Source organism: Neoarius graeffei, chromosome 20 (genome assembly GCF_027579695.1).
Source record: "Neoarius graeffei isolate fNeoGra1 chromosome 20, fNeoGra1.pri, whole genome shotgun sequence".
Lineage (NCBI taxonomy): Eukaryota > Metazoa > Chordata > Actinopteri > Siluriformes > Ariidae > Neoarius > Neoarius graeffei.
In genome coordinates this window covers 62215036-62236137 of record NC_083588.1, presented here as the reverse complement: position 1 = coordinate 62236137, position 21102 = coordinate 62215036, and the positions used below count along the sequence as shown (strand labels likewise).

The 21102-nt window shown below is 42.4% G+C and overlaps 2 protein-coding genes across 5 annotated transcripts in view; one reads left to right on the top strand and one right to left on the bottom strand.

The window, feature by feature from the left end:
- LOC132868891 (multidrug resistance-associated protein 1-like) overlaps positions 1-3258 on the top strand; it is an 84518-nt gene extending 81260 nt beyond the window's left edge. For all 3 annotated transcript variants that reach the window (XM_060902156.1, XM_060902157.1, XM_060902158.1), the window contains 5 exons: positions 1238-1384; positions 1486-1644; positions 1745-1911; positions 2345-2539; positions 2622-3258. In XM_060902156.1, the coding sequence (XP_060758139.1) occupies positions 1238-1384; positions 1486-1644; positions 1745-1911; positions 2345-2539; positions 2622-2730 (777 nt within the window). In that variant the 3' untranslated portion in view covers positions 2731-3258. The remainder of the gene's footprint in view (positions 1-1237; positions 1385-1485; positions 1645-1744; positions 1912-2344; positions 2540-2621) is intronic.
- Positions 3259-5978: 2720 nt separating this feature from the next.
- abcc1 (ATP-binding cassette, sub-family C (CFTR/MRP), member 1) overlaps positions 5979-21102 on the bottom strand; it is an 81361-nt gene continuing 66237 nt past the window's right edge. For both annotated transcript variants that reach the window (XM_060902154.1, XM_060902155.1), the window contains 7 exons: positions 10689-10815; positions 10441-10542; positions 9967-10113; positions 9720-9878; positions 8634-8800; positions 8179-8373; positions 5979-8100 (listed from right to left, as the gene is read on the bottom strand). In XM_060902154.1, coding sequence (XP_060758137.1) covers positions 7992-8100; positions 8179-8373; positions 8634-8800; positions 9720-9878; positions 9967-10113; positions 10441-10542; positions 10689-10815 — 1006 coding nt within the window. In that variant the 3' untranslated portion in view covers positions 5979-7991. The remainder of the gene's footprint in view (positions 8101-8178; positions 8374-8633; positions 8801-9719; positions 9879-9966; positions 10114-10440; positions 10543-10688; positions 10816-21102) is intronic.

The window sequence follows — 21102 nt, the reverse complement described above, 5'->3', positions numbered from 1 at the left end:
GTTCACTCTCCCAAAAGCCGAAAATTTCAGGCAGCTGCCCATGTGAATCTTTGATGACTCATGTTTTTTTATTTTCTCCGACAAATGATGCATGTCCGAAACTCCAGTGACCGTCCAAGCAGTGTTGTCCGTGGAGCCCCTCCAGGGTGGAAAAGTAAGCAGGGGGAGCAGAAAACCGCTGAGGCGTCCTCGCAGCCAGCTCGCCAGGATTTGCGCTGGGACCATGTTGAAGTAAAACCTCGAGTATATGATTCCCCCCCTTTGTCGAAATTTGTTTTATGTTTAGATTTGGTCGAGGGGGGTCCAGCTTGTTTTGTTGCCAATTTAGCTCGATTTGATCGCTGACTAAATGGAACTTCTTTTAAGGACCGCACGGAATTGCTTTCCACATCCATCTCACCTCAGAAACAGAGGATCGAACGCAACTTTGCCGCGCTTCGCAGTGACGAAAGCACGTTAGGGCACGCCCCCCCGGAACCCATAGAGATTGCATTGAAGTGTCAGTGGGGAGAAAAAAAATATATTAACATGGGACTCTATCAGTGAACTCTTGGGCGATTTTCAACGTGACTGAAATCGCCCCAAAAGGGGCGGTACTCTAGAAGCAAGACCACCCTGATTGGACAATGATACCCAGAGACAGATTAAAATGGCCTCGAGCAGCACTGGTGAAAGTTTGTTTAAAAAAAAATTTTTTTTTTGTCGTTTTGGCAGTGCGTCACCCAATCGCCCTTATGCACCACCCGCCCTTGGCAGCTTGTAATTGTTCTCAACTAGACGTGCACAGGAACATATCCTTTAACTTCACTCCTTCCTAACTAATTTAGTTGGTTCTAGTTTTCAAAATATCAACAAAAAGTCGTAGACTAATTTAAACCAGTGCAGCCCTGAGCAGGCAGGTACTAAGGATGAATGAATGAATGAATGAATGAATGAATGAATGAATGAATGCCTCATACAACTCCACGTTTGTGTTAATGAATGTTGTCTTTATCATATCTAACCACTCTCTCACGCTTGCATAAAAGTAAAAAAATCTCCCAAATTATGATTTTTGGTTATAGCTTGTCATTATGAAATTATGTATTAATTAATAAATTCATGTTCCGTTACAGCCCCAGACATGATATACCATAATCATGAAATCTGATGTATAACTCTACCACTAATTGTAATTAAGCTTCTGAAACCAGATGAAATCAGAACAGCTGAGGCCAACCAACTGTTTCTCTCTCAGGCAGCTTGGGCGATGGAGAAGACGTCTCTGCCCTCACAGTGGCCACAAACAGGCACCATCCGTTTTCACCAGTACGGCCTGCAGTACAGAAAAGGTCTCAACTGGGCTTTAAAGGAGATCACACTCAGCGTCCAGCCGAGAGAAAAGGTAGACGTGATACTCAACATCCTCAAAGGGCTGACAGAAAAAAGACAGAGGAAGGGTTAATAGTGACATCACTCTGGCTGTGTTTCTCCTCCGTCACTCAGATTGGGATCGTGGGTCGGACTGGAGCGGGAAAGTCGTCTCTCGCACTCGGAATCTTCCGGCTCCTCGAGGCAGCGAAGGGAGAGATCTACATAGATGGAGTGAACATTGCTGAGATTGGACTGCATGACCTCCGATCTCGCATCACCATCATCCCACAGGTACGAGTTCCAATTTGTGCCTTTACTGCTTTACATAAGATTATAACAATCTTATGTGCTGTGTATGAAGTGTTCATCCTTGTGTGCGTGTTCTGAGCAGGACCCGGTTCTGTTCTCCGGATCTCTGCGCATGAACCTGGACCCGTTTGACGGATACTCTGATGAGGAGGTGTGGAAAGCTCTGGAACTCGCACACCTGAAAAGCTTGGTGTCGGGTCTTCAGGACAAACTGAACCACGAGTGTTCTGAGGGAGGAGAGAACCTCAGGTACTGTGGCTCACTCAGGGTTCTCCTCGTCCATGGAGAAGAGAATGTCAGGGTTAAGAGTCTGTCAAGGAACAGAGGATTTTAAAAAAACTAAAAAACCCCACTAATCAGTATCTGCTGATGATGACACACTCGAATGTTTGGTTCATAAACTGAATCCTCCGAATCTGACTCTGAATCATTTGAATTCCCTTCGTCTCTTTCACTTTCTTTCTCTCATTCTCTCCCCCTTTCTGCCTCTTTGTCTCTCTCTCTCCCTCCCCTTCTTACTCTCACTCGTTCTTTCCCTCTTTCTTTCTCTCCTTTCCATCTCTCCTGCTCTCCCTTTCTCACTCTCATTCTTTCCCTCTTGCTTTGTCTGTCTCACTTATTCTCTCTCTCTCTCTCTCTCTCATTCTTTTCATCTCTCTCCCCCCATCTCTGTGTGTGACAGTCTAGGTCAGAGGCAGTTGGTGTGTTTGGCTCGAGCTCTCCTCAGGAAGACGAAGATTTTGGTTCTGGATGAAGCCACAGCAGCCGTGGACATGGAGACGGACAAACTGATCCAGTCCACCATCCGCACACAGTTCGAGGAGTGTACGGTGCTGACCATCGCTCACCGCCTCAACACCATCATGGACTATACACGGTACACACACACAGTCATGGATTATGCATGGCGCGCACACACGTCAGTAGTTGACTAACACATTCTGTGATGTTTCTTTCAGGGTGCTGGTGATGGATCGCGGTTCGATCATAGAAATGGACTCCCCTGCTAACCTGCTGTCTCAGAGAGGCGTCTTCTACAACATGTGCCAGGATGCAGGGCTTGTGTGACAATCAGTGTAGCTTTGGCAGAAACGAGCAGCATGTTCAGCTCCTGAAGGAAGAAGATCTGCAGGACAATCTTCTGGACCTTTTTTATTTTTTTTACACACACGTGATGAAGGTCTTTGTGAACAGTGTTACTTAGAGAAGAACTGTTGATGTGTTCATCTCCCTCACCTCTCCTCCTCTCACTATACTATTCTCTCTCTCTCCCCATCATCTCCATCCTTCCTCCTCAGGAACAGGAAGTTAAGTCCTAAATCACATACAGGGCTGTAAAACCTCTGCAATCTGATTCTTGAGTCAGCATTTTTGACCTCAATGCCTGGAATAAAATTCCTACAATTTAAAAAAAAAAAAAAAAAAAAAGATTTATTTATATGTTAAAAAGAAAGAAAATGTCTCTCCAACACCAGCGTGTTCGGATTTTTAGTGATTCAGAAGTTGTCAGTGCTGAGTGTTCTGTACTGTATTTGTATTTATATGAAAATGTAAAAAGTTTTTTTAATGGTCATAAAAACAAAAGATTAAATAAAAGAAAAAATGATTTTTTTTGAGCACAAGCTTCATGAAGACACTCTTACCTCAATAAAACGCAGTCTGCTTCACACACAATCATCACACTTTATACATCACTGATACCACAGACTGATCCATCTCTCTCTCCTCTTTGGGTGATGTGAACGAGTCCTTCTGACCCTGTCCCTCTTCATGTCCCTCTCTGTGTCCCTCTTTGTCCTTCTGCCCCGATATGCCTTTTCCCATGTCCCTCTGCCACATCCCTCTCCATGTCCCTCTTTGTCCTTCTGCCACATCCCTCTCCATGTCCCTCTTTGTCCTTCTGCCACATCTCTCTTCGTGTCCCTTTATCTCTCTGGCCCATCCCTCATATCCCTTTGTCTCTCTGCCCCCCTTCATATCCCTCTTTGTCTCTCTTCCCATCCCTCTTCATATCCCTTTTTGTCCTTCTGCCCCAATATCCTTCTTTGTCCCCCTTTTTGTCTCTCTGCCCCATCCCTCATATCCCTTTGTCTCTGCCCCTCTTCATATCCCTCTTTGTCCCTCTTCATATCCCTTTTTGTCCTTCTGCCCCAATATCCTTCTTTGTCCCCCTTTTTGTCTCTCTGTCCCATCCCTCTTCATGTATTTGTCCTTCTGCCCCTGATAGTCCTCTTTATCCCTCTGCCCCGTCCCCCTTTCTGACTGATCAGGAGGTGTTGATTGAGTTCTTATAAAATTCAGACAATCATGCAGCCTCAAGTCACAGCGCTCGTTCTAGTATTTTATCATTCTGTAGTAACAATTTGCACAAATGGATTGAAAATAAAAACCCATTTGTGCTGATGAGATGATTGGTTGGTTAACACTGATAGAAGGAGTCTCCAGTGTCAGCTGCATTCTTTCCTTATAAACTTCAAAAAAAAAAAAAAAGACAAAAAAACTAAGTTGGTGAGGGAACGACTGTTTACAGCTGCTATAATGCAAGTGAGAACTGTGGACGTTCTACATCAAACTACTAAAAATGGATAAAAAGGAGGACATTCTTTCTAGAATAAGTTTTAATTGCTGGCAAATTGCTGTGGGGTGTGTGTGTGTGTGGGGGGGGGGGGGGGGGGGGGACACTTTACAACATGCTGTTAAAGGAAAATAGCTTCATCATTCTGCTTCCTCACACCGAGCTGGAATTATTACTGATTATTTTCCCCATAACAGCACATCATCTTCATCCTGTTTAATTCTTTAGACATAAAACATTATTTGTAAAACCTGTTATGAAACCTCACTCATTAATGACATCACATTTCTGTTCAGAACATTTACAAATGACACAAAAATGCTTACCAAAAAGAAATATATTTATTTGCTTGAATCAACCATTTTTTTTCCATGAAAGGAAGAGCACTTCAAAAACAAGTGCATGTGTATTACAAATAATGATATGCAAACATACATACTGAACAAACACACAATATAAATAAACGAATGTGGCGTATTTGAAAAGCAAAAAATTTGAGAAGTTCCACATGATCTTGTTCTCTCTCTCTCTCTCTCTCTCTCTCTCACAAAAGAATCAGCAGGTAGAAAAGTACTTAAAAGAAATACCTGCCCTGGATGTGTTTAAATGGCAGTAAAGAGCGTTTGGTAACAGATTTGCTAAAAATTCAGACTTCACCATTAGAAAGAAAATAAATCTTTGTTGTTTATATATGAACAGGAAGCAGCATTAAATAAAAGTATGCATAGGGAAATAAATAAATAAGCAGAACCTCTTAAATATGGTCGCTAAATAATTCGCACATTAAACCGGACACGAGGTGACGATGTCTGCATTCAACATGACGCTACGCTGAGGTGGCATGGTGGTTATTTGTTTAACAAGGCAAAACCAGAATATTAATTCTCAAGATGTATTTATTGGCCATGAAATGATTAATTGCTGCGTAAGTAAATGACTGAATGAGGTCATTATGGCTACAGAACCCTAGACATGAAGGAGAGGATGATAATGTTCATGTCCGACATTACGTCATACCATCATAGAATAATAAATGCATACCGGAGTCACCAGCGTTACAATACAGATATACCATTAACCAACAGCTCATTTCCCACCAAATAACTAACAAGACGTCATGTGTTAAGTTCTACAACATGTCAGACCTTCTTTGTGGACTTGAGCTGCTGAAGTCAGGAATCTGAGATATATATATCGTGTGTGTGTGTGTGTGTGTGTGTATGTATATTATATATATATATATTTCTTTTTTTTTTTTTTTTTTTAAATTCACCTAAAACCATTTCTTTTTTTACCATCAGGTCACAAAACATGTAATCTTTAATGAATGATATGTTAAAAGATAACTTTAATTTTCTGAGATGTAATAAAAACATATTTATATGCCAAAGTCAAGCCTATGAGTTCCAAAATGATGTCCGTTACATTACTTCTGTTACGATTGTCCATCTCGCGTCTGTTACAAATTAATTACAATCTCGCTCTATACCATGTTAATCTTATTGAAAGAATGTGTATGTTTATTCTACTACACATGTTTATTAATTATATTTGCTAAAACATCACCTTCCTATGTTTCAAAAAGTAATTCTACATTGTTAAAATTGAGAATATATATGTCCACAACACTTCTGTTACGTTCTGACTTTGGCATATAAATATGTTTTTATTACATCTCAGAAAATTAAAGTTATCTTTTAACATATCATTCATTAAAGATTACATGTTTTGTGACCTGATGGTAAAAAAAAAAGAAATGGTTTTAGGTGAATTTTTAAAAATAAGTTCATGTCCCCATTTCAGTACCCATAAGCGTGGAATCACTCATATATATATATATATATATATATATATATATATATATATAAAAACCACACACTTGGATTCATTTTCTATAAATAGCTCAATAATTTGCTTCGTCTGATAGGTTTTCGTTGCCATAGTAACAGCTCATTCAGAGGGTCGTTATTCAAACATACACGTATCATGGTTAAAGTGGCTTTCTGAAATTTTCTGTAAGGAGTCTCCAGTGTCAGTGCTTTAACATTCAAAGGTAAAAGCTGCAACTTTGACATTGATGACTTTCTGCTTTTTTTCCTTCATCTTATCAACATTTAAAAAAAAAAAAACGAGCCTGGAAGGGGAACGAATGTTTATAGCTGACAAGTCTTGACAAAGCAACTTATTTTGCAGACATTCTACATTAAAATGGAATGAGAAACTAGTACAAGAGGAATAAAAACACTTCAGGAGGTGCTGTTATAGAAAACTACAGTATAACCCTGTCACGGATTAGTTTCCTAGAACAGCATGACACAAAGATGTTTTATTCCGTACGTAACCACTGTTTCATCTCAGTAGCTCTGTTGAATCATCATCAATCACCCTGCCGTGTCCCATTCAGGACTGAAGAGCCTAGATAAGCAGCCTATTGGAGAATCCTCCCAATCTATCAGAAGGCAACACAATGCCATGAGGTCTAAATATTCCTATAACTTGTGATAAAAGACTGGCTGGTTACACCGATCAACTGTAAAATTAAAAAACACTGACAGATGAAGTTAGCAACACTGATTATTCCATCCACATTCACTGGATATGAGCAATCACACGCTCTGATTGGCTACTCAACTACTAGGATATCAGCTCGTATACCATGAGTAGAGAAAAACCAAAATAGCAGAGCGTACTGCTGAACCTACTGCGGATGGGGGGGGCGGGGGGATGGGACCAACAAAATACGGAATAAAAGTATTTGATGGTAAGAACGTATTTTTATTTTTCAAGAATTATTATTGCATTTTTCACAAATTGCTCCGTCATTTCGCCGGTTTGTTTACGTTCTAAGCAGAAATGACTTTGTATAAAGTTTTTTTTATTTATTGATTTTGCAAAAAAATAAATAAATTAAATAAAAAGCTGTTTCTCAAAATCCAGTGAATGTGGATAGATTGTTTTTTGGATTGTTGCTTTATGGCATCATTGCAAATTTTAAATTCAGCTTGCTAGTGTCAACGGAGTTTGCATCAAACACACCGCAGATCATCGCCACTTTCCTATCTTTTTGTAGTCTTCGACAAAAACGGCTGATTTATTTATTAGATGATGCAAAGACTTGAGAGGACTCTGTCGATTAAATTCATTTCCTGGTTGATAATCTTTGGCCTGCTTCACCTGTCCAAAGCGTGTGCGTGCGTGCGTGTGCACCAAGTCGGCCTTGTTTTGTTCCAAAGCTTGAGCTGTAATAAAAAAAGCCTTTAATAAACCTTACCTTAACGACTCTGACTCACCGTCAGACTCAAGGTTCAGAAAGAAAAACATATATGATTTATAAACTAAACAACTACAATTCTCCCTTTTTTTTTTTTTTAAACTTAAAAAATAAACATCAGACTAAATCTTGTTTTTGGTGTGAAAAAGTCGAGTCTTTCTCTACAGTAACAGTTTGTCCAGCAGCAGGAAGGAAAGTGCTAAAGAGAAAGTGCGTCTCTCCACAGGCTCCGCCCACAGCCTTGTTCTAGAATGGAAAGTATATTCTGGCATGAGAGTTGAGCTGTGTTCTAGAATGGACGGTACAATCCAGATTGACAGCTGCGTTCTAGAACAGGTGGTGAAACCTGGGTTCTAGAATGGACCATGGGTTCTGAAGTGAGATCAGTGTTCTACTGTATGATCGAAAGTTAATTCTGGAGTGAAAGTCGTGTTCTAGATCAGGACATCCTGAGTGACTTTTTTTTTTTTTTAAAGGCCAAAGTCAGACCAAACCAGAGTCTTTGGCCATCTTGTAGAAGATCCCTCTTTTCGCAAGAAGATTGGACGGAGAATCGAACTCCACCATCTGGCCTTTATCTAGAACCAACACCCTGCAGACACAAAAAAGACAAAATATGAGCATGTTTGTGTGGTTTTTTTTTTGTTTGTTTGTTTTTTTGTGTGTGTACCGTGTATAATCCATGATGGTGTTGAGGCGGTGAGCGATGGTCAGCACTGTACACTCCTCGAACTGTGTGCGGATGGTGGACTGGATCAGTTTGTCCGTCTCCATGTCCACGGCTGCTGTGGCTTCATCCAGAACCAAAATCTTCGTCTTCCTGAGGAGAGCTCGAGCCAAACACACCAACTGCCTCTGACCCAGACTGTCACACACACAAAGGTGAAATAAGAACGCAAGAACTCTAACAAAGTGAAGTGTTTTGATTGAAATGATTCAGTCATATTCAGAGGATTCATATTTCTGTTTATGAGCCAAACACACACGAGTGTGTAAGAGGAAATAAAGTTTCAAGTCAGCAATAACAGTGATTTTTTTTTTTTTAAATCAATAATCTGTTCCCGGACAGACTCTTAACCCTGATGTTAACCATGGACGAGGAGAACCCTGAGTGAGCCACAGTACCTGAGGTTCTCTCCTCCCTCAGAACACTCGTGGTTCAGTTTGTCCTGCAGACCCGACACAAAGCTTTTCAGATGTGCAAGTTCCAGAGCTTTCCACACCTCCTCATCAGAGTATCCATTGAATGGGTCCAGGTTCATGCGCAGAGATCCGGAGAACAGAACCGGGTCCTACTCAGCGTGCACACACACACACACACACACACACACAACTTCTTGAAACTTGAAAAACAATAGAAAGGAAGAAAAATGTATGATGCATGTTATGTCTGAGAAATAAAGAAAGAAGTTGCAAACACTGATAGAGTTTGAAGTGGTTCAACATCGTGAACAGCATAAATACATTAATTACATTACAAGCATTTAGCAGATGCTCTTATCCAGTGATGTGCAACACACCCACAGCAACCTGGGGAGCAGTTGGTGGTTTGGTGCCTTGCTCAAGGGCACTTCAGCTATTCCTGCTAGCCCAGGGAATCAAACCGGCAACCTTTTGGTCCCAAATCAGCTTCTCTAACCATTAGACCATGGCTTCAAGTGGCCAAGTACTGACACGCAATTTAAGATTTTTAGCTTGAGGGTGTTTAAGATGCTGTGATGTTTCTGCACCCCTACAGACAAAACGTCACAAAATTTTTGATATTGGGACGTGACAATTAAGTGGATCAAGTTTTATGAAATTTTAACTTCTACATCACAAGATATTCACCATAGCGTGAACACAGGCCACGCCTTAAAATTTCACTGGTTTATAGGTTTGAAAGTGTCGGATGAATCAAAATTCTTGCTACACAAGAGGGTCACAACAGATACTGAAAACAAAGCTGAGGGAAGGATGGAGGGGAGGAGATGGACGGATGGACAGGGGAGGAGATGGATGGACGGACGGAGAGGGATGAAGGGAGGAGGATGGATGGAAGAGAGAAGAGGGAGGAATGGATGGATATATGATGGTGGATGAGAGGGAGGGAGGGATGGATGGATGGTTGGAGGGGAGGAGAAGGAAGGATGATGGATGGATGAACAGAGAGGGCTGGATGGATAATGGATGAGGGGAGGAGAGGGGAGGATGGATAAATAATGTGTATACCTGTGGGATGATGGTGATGCGGGAGCGCAGTTCATGAAGGCCAAGCTCAGCGATGTTCACTCCATCAATACAGATCTCTCCCTGAGCGGCCTCGATGATCCGGAACAATCCGAGAGTCAGAGACGACTTCCCTGCGCCGGTCCGACCCACAATTCCCACCTAGTGTAAAAATGGTTTGATTATTACTGTACTGTTCCGTTTCTTAATTAGTATTAACTATAAAAATAGAGCTTGGGGCGGAGCCCACCTTTTCTCCTCCCTCAATGGTCACGTTAATGTCCTGGATGGCCAGTTCCAGGTCCTGTCGGTACCTCAGGCCAAAATTCTGGATCTCAATGTGGCCGAGGGTGGGCCATCCAGCAGGAACAGAGCTTTTCTCCAGTTTCCATTCTGCCTGAAGAAAAACACAACACAGTACTGCTCATCACACACACACACACACCCCTAACTCCTCCTGCTATTAAAAAGAAGAAAGTGATGAAATAAGAAAAAGATGCTGGATTTTAAGATTTTTTCCTGAAATTTTAAAAACGCATGACACGCTACAGTCACACCGTTTATATTTTGTACCTCCAACTAAACTACACCAATTAAAAATTTGTAAACACTGCTGACACAATTGTAAAAAATGTGTATTTTATTTTACATATTCCAGCTTGTCCTGCACAGCACAATGAGCTTTTTAGCACCACTTTGTGTTTATACACACTACTACACTTACCTCTTTCTCCGTTTCTTCGTACTCTTTCACTTTTTCTACGGCTACGATGTTGGTCTCCAACTCCGACGACATTCTCACCAACCAGTTTAGAGATGCAGTGACCTGCACGCAGGAACCGTAACGACTGAGACTATTAGGAGAGCTCGCTATATCGATATCAAGTTTTACAGCGTCCAGCAATTCGGAACATTCCGTATATTTATCCTTTATACCAATCACTGATGTGTGGTGTGGAACTGATTTCAGACCTGCAGGGCGTAGGAGATGGAGAGTCCCACGATGCCTGGACTCAAGCTGTCTCTGGACACGACGGCAAAAAACGCAGCAAACGTCACAATGCAGTTCCCCACAAACTCCAGCCTCACTGCTAACCACCTACACACACACACACAGTTTGACTCCAACACAAGTGTTCTAATCCCATTAGTAATCATTCATACACATTCTGGTCAAAAGTATATGGACCCCTGACCATATGTGGTTCTTCCATAGACTGTAAAAATAATGGACAAAGCCTCTGTGATGTTACTCATAGGATTTCTGAACAGCAGGTTTGAAACGCAAATAAGGCGGCTACGGGCACCGCCATCTTGGCAGCACCTGACTCCACCCAACTTCCAGCTCATCCATATTCCATTCAGCTACTCGTCTTCGACTTGTTCAGCATCATGCTAGCTGAACGGAATAGATCTGATATACCACTCAACGCCAGCCAATATTATTTAAAATACCGTATTTTTCGAACTACAAGTCGCACTTTTTTTCATGGTTCGGCTGGCCATGCGACTTATACTCCGGTGCGACGTATATGTTTTTTTTTTTCACCGCGAGTAATAACGATAGTAACAATTAGTAATAGGCTACTAATATTAGTTATAATAATAATAATAATAATAATAATAATATAGGCTATTAGTAATAACGATAGTGATAGTATTAAAGATAGTAGTAAATATTTAAAATAAATCAGACTAGGCTACTTACAGGGCAAAGGGCGCGTTATCACTGCTCAGCTGTTCGTTTATTAAATAAACAAACAACGCAGTCGCGCAGTAACCACGCACCGCTTATCAGATAGAATCACAGATTCTATGGATAGAATAACCCTTCAAAAAAGTGCGACTTGTAGTCCGGTGCGACGTATACATGTTTTTTTCGTCTTCATAATGCATTTTTTGGCTGATGCGACTTAAACTCCGGAGCGACGTATAGTCCGGAAAATACGGTACGTCACTCGGATCCGGGATGTATTTCATATGAAAAATACAAGTTTTTCAACACGAGAAGATAAACTTCCACATCTTCAAGCCAAATGTGTGATTTATTATAATGAACACATTCACAAACAAAAAGTACCCAAATTTATCAAAACTCACTCACTCATCGATTTCCTCACGAGTCACATATAGAGGAGATTTAGGTCACGGTTTTGGTTCTCCATGTCCCGGATGGAGCTTGGATGAAAAATGCAAGTGGCGTATTTCCCAGTAAAACACTCAGGTCTATATAATACATATACATACAGTGGTATGCAAAAGTTTGGGCACCCCTGGTCAAAATTATTGTGAACAGTTCAGCAAGATGAAGATGAAATGAACTCCAAAAGGCATAAAGATGAAACACACTTTTCAACATTTTAAGCAATATCGTGTATTACTTTGGTTTTGTACAATTTTAGAGTGCAAAAAGGAAAGGAGTAACTTGCAAAAGTATGGGAACCCGAGGAGATTTGAGCACTTCGATCACTTTGACCAAGGTCTCAGACCTTAATTAGTTAGTTAGGGTTATGGCATGTTCACACTCATCGTTAGGAAAGGCCGGGTGATGCAAATTTCAAAGCTTTATAAATACCCAGGCTCCTCTAACCTAGTCCCAAAAATCAGCAGCCATGGGTTCTTCTAAGCAGCTTCCTACCACTCTGAAAATGAAAATGGTTGAGGCCCACAAAGCAGGAGAAGGCTACAAGATGATAGCAAAATGTTTTCAGGTTGCCATTTCCTCAGTTCGAAATGTAATTAAGAAATGGCAGTTAACAGGAACAGTGGAGATCAAGATAAGGTCTGGAAGACCAGGAAAAATTTCAGAGTTGCTGCTCGTAGGATTGCTAGAAAGGCAAATCAGAACCCCCACTTGACGGCAAAAGACCTTCAGGAAGATTTAGCAGACTTTGGAGTTGTGGTACATTGTTCTACTGTTCAGCAACACCTGCACAAATATGACCTTCATGTAAGAGTCATAAGAAGAAAACCTCTCCTGCATCCTCACCACAAAATTCAGCATCAGAAGTTTGCAAAAGAACATCCAAACAAGCCTGATGCCTTTTGGAAACAAGTCCTGTGGACCAATGAGGTTAAAATGGAACTCTTCGGCAGCAACAAGCAAAGGTATGTTTGGAGAAAAAAGGGCACAGAATTTCATGAAAAGAACACCTCTCCAACCGTTAAGCATGGGGGTGGATCAATCATGCTTTGGGGTTGTGTTGCAGACAACGGCACAGGGAACATTTCACAGGTAGAGGGAAGAATGGATTCAATGAAATTCCAGCAAATTCTGGAAGCAAACATAACCCCATCTGTAAAAAAGCTGAAGTTGAAAAGAGGATGGCTTCTACAAATGGATAATGATCCTAAACACACCTCAAAATCCACAATAGACTACCTCAAGAAGTGCAAGCTGAAGGTTTTACCATGGCCCTCACAATCCCCTGATCTGAACATCATTGAAAATCTGTGGATAGACCTCAAAAGGGCAGTGCATGCAAGACGGCCCAGGAATCTCTCAGAACTGGAAGACTTTTGCAAGGAACTTACTTACTTATCCTTTTTACGTCTGTTTGAAACACTACTAGTGCGTCAGACGGTGCATGTGAGTTTGTAGCCTCCTCCTCCAATAGTCTCTATCTAGAATGTCACTGGCCAAAAGGCCCCAGTCCTTCAACTCGGCAACCACCAACTCCTTCTATGACTTTCTCGGTCGACCCTTCTTCCGTTTCCCAGCCACTTGCAGGTTTGTGATGTCTTTGATGGTTTGGGAACTGCGATGGACGTGGCCAAACCATCGAAGACGCCTGTATCTGATGTCCGAGAAGAGATCAGCCAGGCCCAACTTCTGGTGAAGGTCTTCAGTACTGGTGTTGACACCCGGCTTAATGTGGCACATCCAACGCAGCATAGCTCTTTCATTACACTCCAGGCGCCGGAGATCCTCCTTTTTAAATCAGCCAGCACTCACAGGCATATAGAGATCTTGCAGTCACGTGACCGGAAAGTACACAACCCCCATCTTGTCGGTAAAAAACACCGCTGAATACTGCTGCACTCGTGTACAGAATGGATCAATTTCAACCGACGGACTACACAGCTCATTTTTCTAATGAACAGATAACTAGATATGTGTCTAAAATAAACGATCTACAGATTTGTGACCCTTATGGCTTTCCGGACGGAGTTTTCACGACCGGATTTTGAACTGCCAGCGGAATACCCAGACTTGTATGATTACCTCATCAACTTTCTCTCGCTGTTCAGTGGTGAAGCACTGCGTGCTTATAAAATCTCTGGACAGTTTTCTTTACAGAAATTCAGGATTTGTCAGCGACTCAGATGTGGCATCTTGTAAGCAAGAAAATGATCCTCATTGGATGGGTAAGTCACTTAAATATTGAGTATAGCACTGACCAGCCGATTATAGAATAAGGTAATTCCAAATCGTCCATGTTGTTTACATGGATCTGGCGTTGGAGAGGTAGAGGCTTGGCAGTGGAGGTTTGAGTAGCTGTTTTCTGAGCTTAGTCAACAGGCCGGCTCTGCCTGTAGCCTCGCTTTTGTTTCGGCTCCCGGCGCTGCCTCCTTCGCTTTGCTTCCGATAACAATCCACGGAGACCCCGCTGGTCTCGCAATCTGGTCTTGTCCGGAATGTTTTTTTTTTCTCGTCCGGAATGTTGTGCATGCGATGGAAATCGCTACAAACTGTCATTTTCTGCTGGAAACCAATGTCCAGTAAGTCCATACGGTTGTAGTGGATATTGAAGTCCGGTACAGACGAACAACATGCAAAAATACACACAAAAAACATAAACGTGCACAGGTAGGGAGAGCTTGTAGCCGGAGCTGTTGTAGTAGAATTGTATATAGTAGGGTTTTCCAGAAGAAAAGGTAGAAGTAAAAGCAGAAGTAGAACCAGAAGTAGAAGTAGAAGGCGGAATATGGCGTTTGACCGACACGATGGCGTCTGTCACAATCTGGATCGGCTGTGACGTCACATGCAAGATCTCTATAGCATTGCGCTACGAACGTAGGAGTTGTAGACTCTGCCCTGAATGCTCCAAGATACACTCCTAGATGACAGGAGGGGCAGGAGCTCTCTGAATTTCTTCCAGGCTGACCTAGTTTGCATTATAGTGGCAAGCTCACAGCCACTGCCAGCACATAGGTTGTCACCAAGGTAACAGAAAAAGTCAACAGTGTCAAGCTCATGAGTGCCAATAGCCACCTGATTGCATTACGTGCCGACAATGGGACGTGCGAGACCAAGGCAACGGTCACATCTGAAATTGGAAACAGCAGATAGCCTACCACGTATGTTTGTGCATTTCTTGTATACCTAGTGCTTGCAATCATTACAGAAGATGGAGTTACGGCCAACACCTTTCCTGCAGACGCCACAAGGATATTTACAAGAGTCCCTCAAGGTGTTAAGGTTAGGGCCAGATATCATCACCTTTGTTTTCTTCATATTGACTCCCAGTCCTCTGGACTCCAAGCCACTTTTCCACAGAAGAAACTTATCAGTGAGCTCATCAAGGGACTCAGCAGCGATCACCAGGTCGTCAGCATAGAGTAGCTCCCAAGGTGCACCGGTTGAAAAATCATGGGATAAGGCTTCCAGTACGATGACAAAAAGAAATGGACTGAGGACGGATCCTTGATGCACGCCAACATTGACATCGAAGTCTTCGCTGAAGGAATTGTTTATCCGAACCTTGCTCATAGCATGCCAGTACATAGCCTGGACTGTTCTCACGATCCATTCTGGGATGCCAATGTGTCTCATGGCCCACCATAGCACGTCATGAGGCACGCGATCAAACGCCTTTTTCAGATCCACAAACACAAAATGTGCTACACTCCTTAGCCAAATACTTTTCCTGCAACTGCCTTACAATGAAGATGGCATCGCTCGTTCCTTTGCCTGGCACAAAACCAAACTGAAACTCAGAGATGACTGCAATTTCTCTTAACGCTTTATCTAGCACTCTTTCAATAACCTTCAACGTTCAGTCATCTTCAGGCCCCTGTAGTTGCCTCTATCTGTTGCATCTCCCTTGCCTTTGTACAGATTGATGATGATAACTGTTGTCCCAGTCTGTGGGAATATGACCTTCAGCGATGATGGCATTTGCAAGCTTGGTTAGCATGGGGCAGCTAACAGCAATGGATGCTTTGAGCATATCAGCCACAATACCGCTTGGGCCAGGGGATTTTCCAGACCTCATTTTGGTGATTGCCTCAGCCATCATGGCACCTGTCACGAGGATGGGGGGGGGCCAGCAACAGGTAGGTCTTCAGCACTCCAGGGGAATTCTTCATTGAGCAGACGTTTGTAATGCTCTTTCCAAGCCGCCTTCTTTTGTTCGTCACTGAGAGACAGATTGCCTTCATCATCTCTGATGCAGTTCTCACCCACTATATCAAGTTGTTCTCTTTTCATCTGTTTGGCCACACAGAATACATCTCATCTCATTATCTCTAGCTGCTTTATCCTGTTCTACAGGGTCACAGGCAAGCTGGAGCCTATCCCAGCTGACTACGGGCGAAAGGCAGGGTACACCCTGGACAAGTCGCCAGGTCATCACAGGGCTGACACAGACAACCATTCACACACACACACCTACGGTCAATTTAGAGTCACCAGTTAACCTAACCTGCATGTCTTTGGACTGTGGGGGAAACCGGAGCACCTGGAGGAAACCCACGCAGACACGGGGAGAACATGCAAACTCCACACAGAAAGGCCCTCGCCGGCCACGGGGCTCGAACCCGGACCTTCTTGCTGTGAGGCGACAGCGCTAACCACTACACCACCGTGCCACCCGCGGAATACATCACAAAACTGGTTTTCCTCTGTTCTCTTTTTTTGCTTCAAAGACTACACGCTTGGCTGTGCGCTTGGCTGCAAGGTAATCTTCTTTACTCCCACCTTTCTTCCAGGCCTTCCAAAGGCGCCTTTTTTCACACACGGCATGGTTGACTGACTCATCCCACCACCAGGTTTCCCTCCTTCTGATTCTCTTCTTTGTAACACCACACACTTCATAAGCTGCCTTCAACAGACTATTTTTCAGGAGCTGCCAGCTTTCTTCAACAGTGGAGACATTGTTGTTGGATAGCTCAGCTTCAACAGCTTCCGAGAAACTCTTCTTTATCTCAGGGTCTCTTAGCTTCCAGATGCAAAGTTTAGGGGTAAAGGATTGCTTACGGGGCTTGGCAGATTTGAGAGAGAGGTCACAGACAAGTAACTTGTGCTGCATGACACGTTCCTCACCAGGAATTACTTTAGCGTTGGTGACAAGTCCAAACTTGCTCCGTTTCACAAGAATATAATCAACTTGGCTAGAGGATCCTCCAGATTGGTATGTAATCAAATGATTAACTCTTTTTAAAGAAGGAGTTACAAATGGCAAGATCATTAGCCATAGAGAATTCCAACAGCCTCTCGCCCTCAGGGTTGCGATCACTGTAACCAAACCTGCCATGAATACCTTCATAACCTGCAGACTTTTCTCCTATGTGACCATTGAAGTCGCCGCATAACAGCAGGGTGTCTGAGCTTTCAATTTTTGATACAGTGAACTGTAGGAGGTCATAAAAAGGCATCCTTGAAGTTATCGTCCAGTCCCACTTGAGGAGCGTACACAGAGAGGATTGTAAGAATGGTCAAACCAATGTTGATCTTGATTAAACATATCCTGTCTGAAACACGCTTGATATCCAATATGTTCTCCACCCACTTTTCAGCAACAAGAATTCCAACGCCACCTGTACCATTTTGGTTGCCCATCCAGAAGAATTTGTATCTTGAATCCTTTCCGTTAACCATGCGAGCAGAGCCACCTCTCCGTATAGTCTCCTGGAGGCAGTAAATATCAATCTTTCTTCTAGAGATGGTTTCAACCACTTCGGTACTTCTTCCTTGCATAGTACCAACATTCAGGGATGACACACGAAACTTTTGACGTGGTCGCTTGATGTCGATCTGGGGGTGCCCACGCCTGACGTCCACCCTACCGTTGGTGACACTTCTATTTCCAGAAGTCCCACTCTCAATACCATTACTACTACAAACTTCCATGACTTTATTTGGAGCAAAGATTTTACGGCTGGATGCCCTTCCTAACGGCAACCCCCAACCTGGAGGACCAGAAGGAAGAATAGATAAATTCCTCAAACAAGAATCGAAAGACTCTTGGCTGGCTACAAGCAGGGCTCTACAGTACGCACGTTTCACTCGCATTTGCAAGCGAATTTTTCAGCATGCGAACGACGAAAAAAAAAAACGCGAATTCGTGCGAGGGCTTATTGCGGCCGACAATTTAGGAAAGCACCGAGCACAGACGCGACGAGTTTAACATTCTAAAATGTATCAAACATTAAACTGCAAAGTATGTAAATCCAGCGCTGGATAGCCTACCTAATATAGTGTAACGAGTAACGGCCTGTACTGTTGTAAGTGTGTGTGTTCAGTGTTGTGTACGCTCGTGTGTGTGTTCTGCCTGCGCCTTGCTCATCACATCATTCAACTGAGAGATAACTGAGCTGGTTCGGACCGAGCTGAGAAATATATTCGCTATGCAGAGAATAACGGCGTTTTTTAAAAGCAATGATGGTGGAAACAAGAATAAAAGAACGGATGAGGAAGAAAGTGTAGTGAAGAAAGCTAGAACGACGGGAGAAGGTGCGGGAAAATTATATAATGAGATGGAAAGCACACACCCCAGTGCAAACATTTAGATGGGAACATACAACACAGCAGAAAAACAAATAATATACAGTATATACAAAAATGGTGCATGTCACAACACAGCAGAAAAACAAAGCATATATATATACAACTGGGCGTGTTGAGTTGCAGATGTTAATTGCACATTAGTTATAGAAACTCAGTTCAGCTACAAAACTCAGGATATTGCACTGCATTTGGTATTGCATTGTATTGGGTATGGATGTAAAAGTGGAGAAATATAAAATATACAAAAGCTATAAAAACTAAAAAGTTGCTGTGTGAGGTTGCACTGTAATAAGTATTGCACTGTATCAGGTAAGTGTGAGAATATTGTCCTTTTAGGTCCTTGTTGGTGCATTGTTGCACCTGCCAGAAGTGGCATCAGTCAGTGCATGTAATTAGCCTTTTTCACATTACGTCACTTGCAGAAGAACCTCACATCCGTTTCCAGCCTTTTGAATGGAAGAAGAGGCGGCATGCTAATCTGCTGGCTAACAAGTAGCAACCATAGAAAGTCAGTAAACTTCCTTTCCAAAACAAGGTAGATAGGTGACTGGAATGGTCGCTAACAATACGTAATGATAAACAACAATGCGCAATATTATTATCAGTCTTATCTGTGAATGACACAGTTTTGTTAACATATGTAGCCGCCGTATACCTCTTCTTCCATTCAAAAGGCTGAAAACGGATACGAGTTCCCCTGCAAGTGACGTAATGTGAAAAAGGCTAATTGTTCAAGGTGGTTATGGCCTGTGGGAAAAAAACTGTTTTTGGAGTCTGTTGGTCCTTGCTTTGATGCACCTGTAACGTCTGCCTGAGGGCAGCAAGTCAAAGAACTCAGAGCCAGGGTGGGAGCTGTCCTTGATGATGTTGTTAGCTCTGCTCTCTGTTGAGCTACTGTTTGTTCATTCATTCATTCGTTCTCAATTGAATTTTGCGTTTTGTGTGTTGGTGTGGCGGCACGGTGGTGTAGTGGTTAGCAGGCCCGTTGCAACAAGGTAGGCAGACTTGGCAATTGCCTAGGGCCCCAGCCCTAGAAGGGCTCCCGCTGCCGAACGACTGGTTATGTATTCAATAGCAATGACAACTTTTTGAGCACAGCGCCTAATGACCAGTGTTGCCAGATTGGGCGGTTTCAAGAGCATTTTGGCACGTTTTGAACATATTTTGGGCTGGAAAACGTCAGCAATATCTGGCAACACTGCTAATGACACTTGTTGAAATACCCTAGTTCCAAGGGGGGCCCCCTAATGCACAACAGCACCTCCCTACATGCTTTGGCCAAAAAGTGCAATGACAGTCTGCTGTCAACCCCTCAATGCCCATCTCCGTCCAGTCAAGTGGTTGCAGAGCTCAGCGGCAAAAAAAACAAAAAAAACAAAATCAAATATGAAGCGAAATTACCCCTCAGGGAGCCAGAAGAGAAAGAAGAAAAGGGAAGAGGAAGACAGAAAAAAAAAAAGACACTGGTAAGTGAGAATGTACACACTCATTAATACCAAGTGGGTCGACAAGCAAATTTGGTAGCTAGCTTACGTTAATGGTAGTTATCTTGTAGACAGTGTTTATAACAGTGATGTAAACGTTGTCATGCACAACAGGCTTACAAACTTGCAAGGACTGGCTAAAAATTCTAATATGTGCCACACAAATAGGTGAAAGACTGTCAGCTTCTCCCAGATTAACTTATTGTGTTTATCAAATGTCATAGTCAGAGTTAGTTTCAGCAAGCTGCATGGCTTTCATCAGAAGTAGCTAGTGTGTCGTGAACATGAATGGAGCAGGACAGGGGATGGCTCACACGAAAGCTCTTTTTTACATAAATAGGCTACGTTTTTGACCTTGGTCGGATATTAATGCAGTAATTCATTAAAGAAAACAGAACTTTCTGCAAGGAAGCCCTGCTGCAATCAGCACGGCTAATGGCTACGACATGGCAAGTTTGAGAGAACAGTTTTAGACATTTTGCCCATGATTCTAGTTGTGTATTCTTAAGTTTTTTTGTGTTTTTCTATACCTTTTGCACTTTTCTGTGTGTGTTGGTTCTTATTAAGATTCTTATTCATGTTTGAAATCATTTAATCACCATTTGAAGTTATTTCTACTTGTGTATATACTGTAAATATTTAGTGTTGCGTTATTTGCACATTTTATATTACTTTGTCTTATTTTCATATTTGATTATATATATATATATATATATATATATATATATATATATATATATAAATCAAATATGAAAATAAGACAAAGTAATATAAAATGTGCAAAATATATATTTTGCGTGTGTGTGTATATTTTGTCTATTCTTGTGTTTAATTGGGTTTGAGGATTATAATAATGTAAAGAGTTCATTTATTAAGTAAAAATTGTACGTAAGAATGATTACAATGTGTGATGTTTATTTATTAAGTCTTCAGTGGGTAGGCGGCCATAAGGCCTTTCATCGAGGGGGGGATAATTATGGGCCCCAGATCCCCCTTTGCCTAGGGCCCCCAAATAGCTTGAAACAGGCCTGGTGGTTAGCGCTGTCGCCTCACAGCAAGAAGGTCCTGGGTTCGAGCCCCGTGGCCGGCGAGGGCCTTTCTGTGCGGAGTTTGCATGTTCTCCCCGTGTCCGCGTGGGTTTCCTCCGGGTGCTCCGGTTTCCCCCACAGTC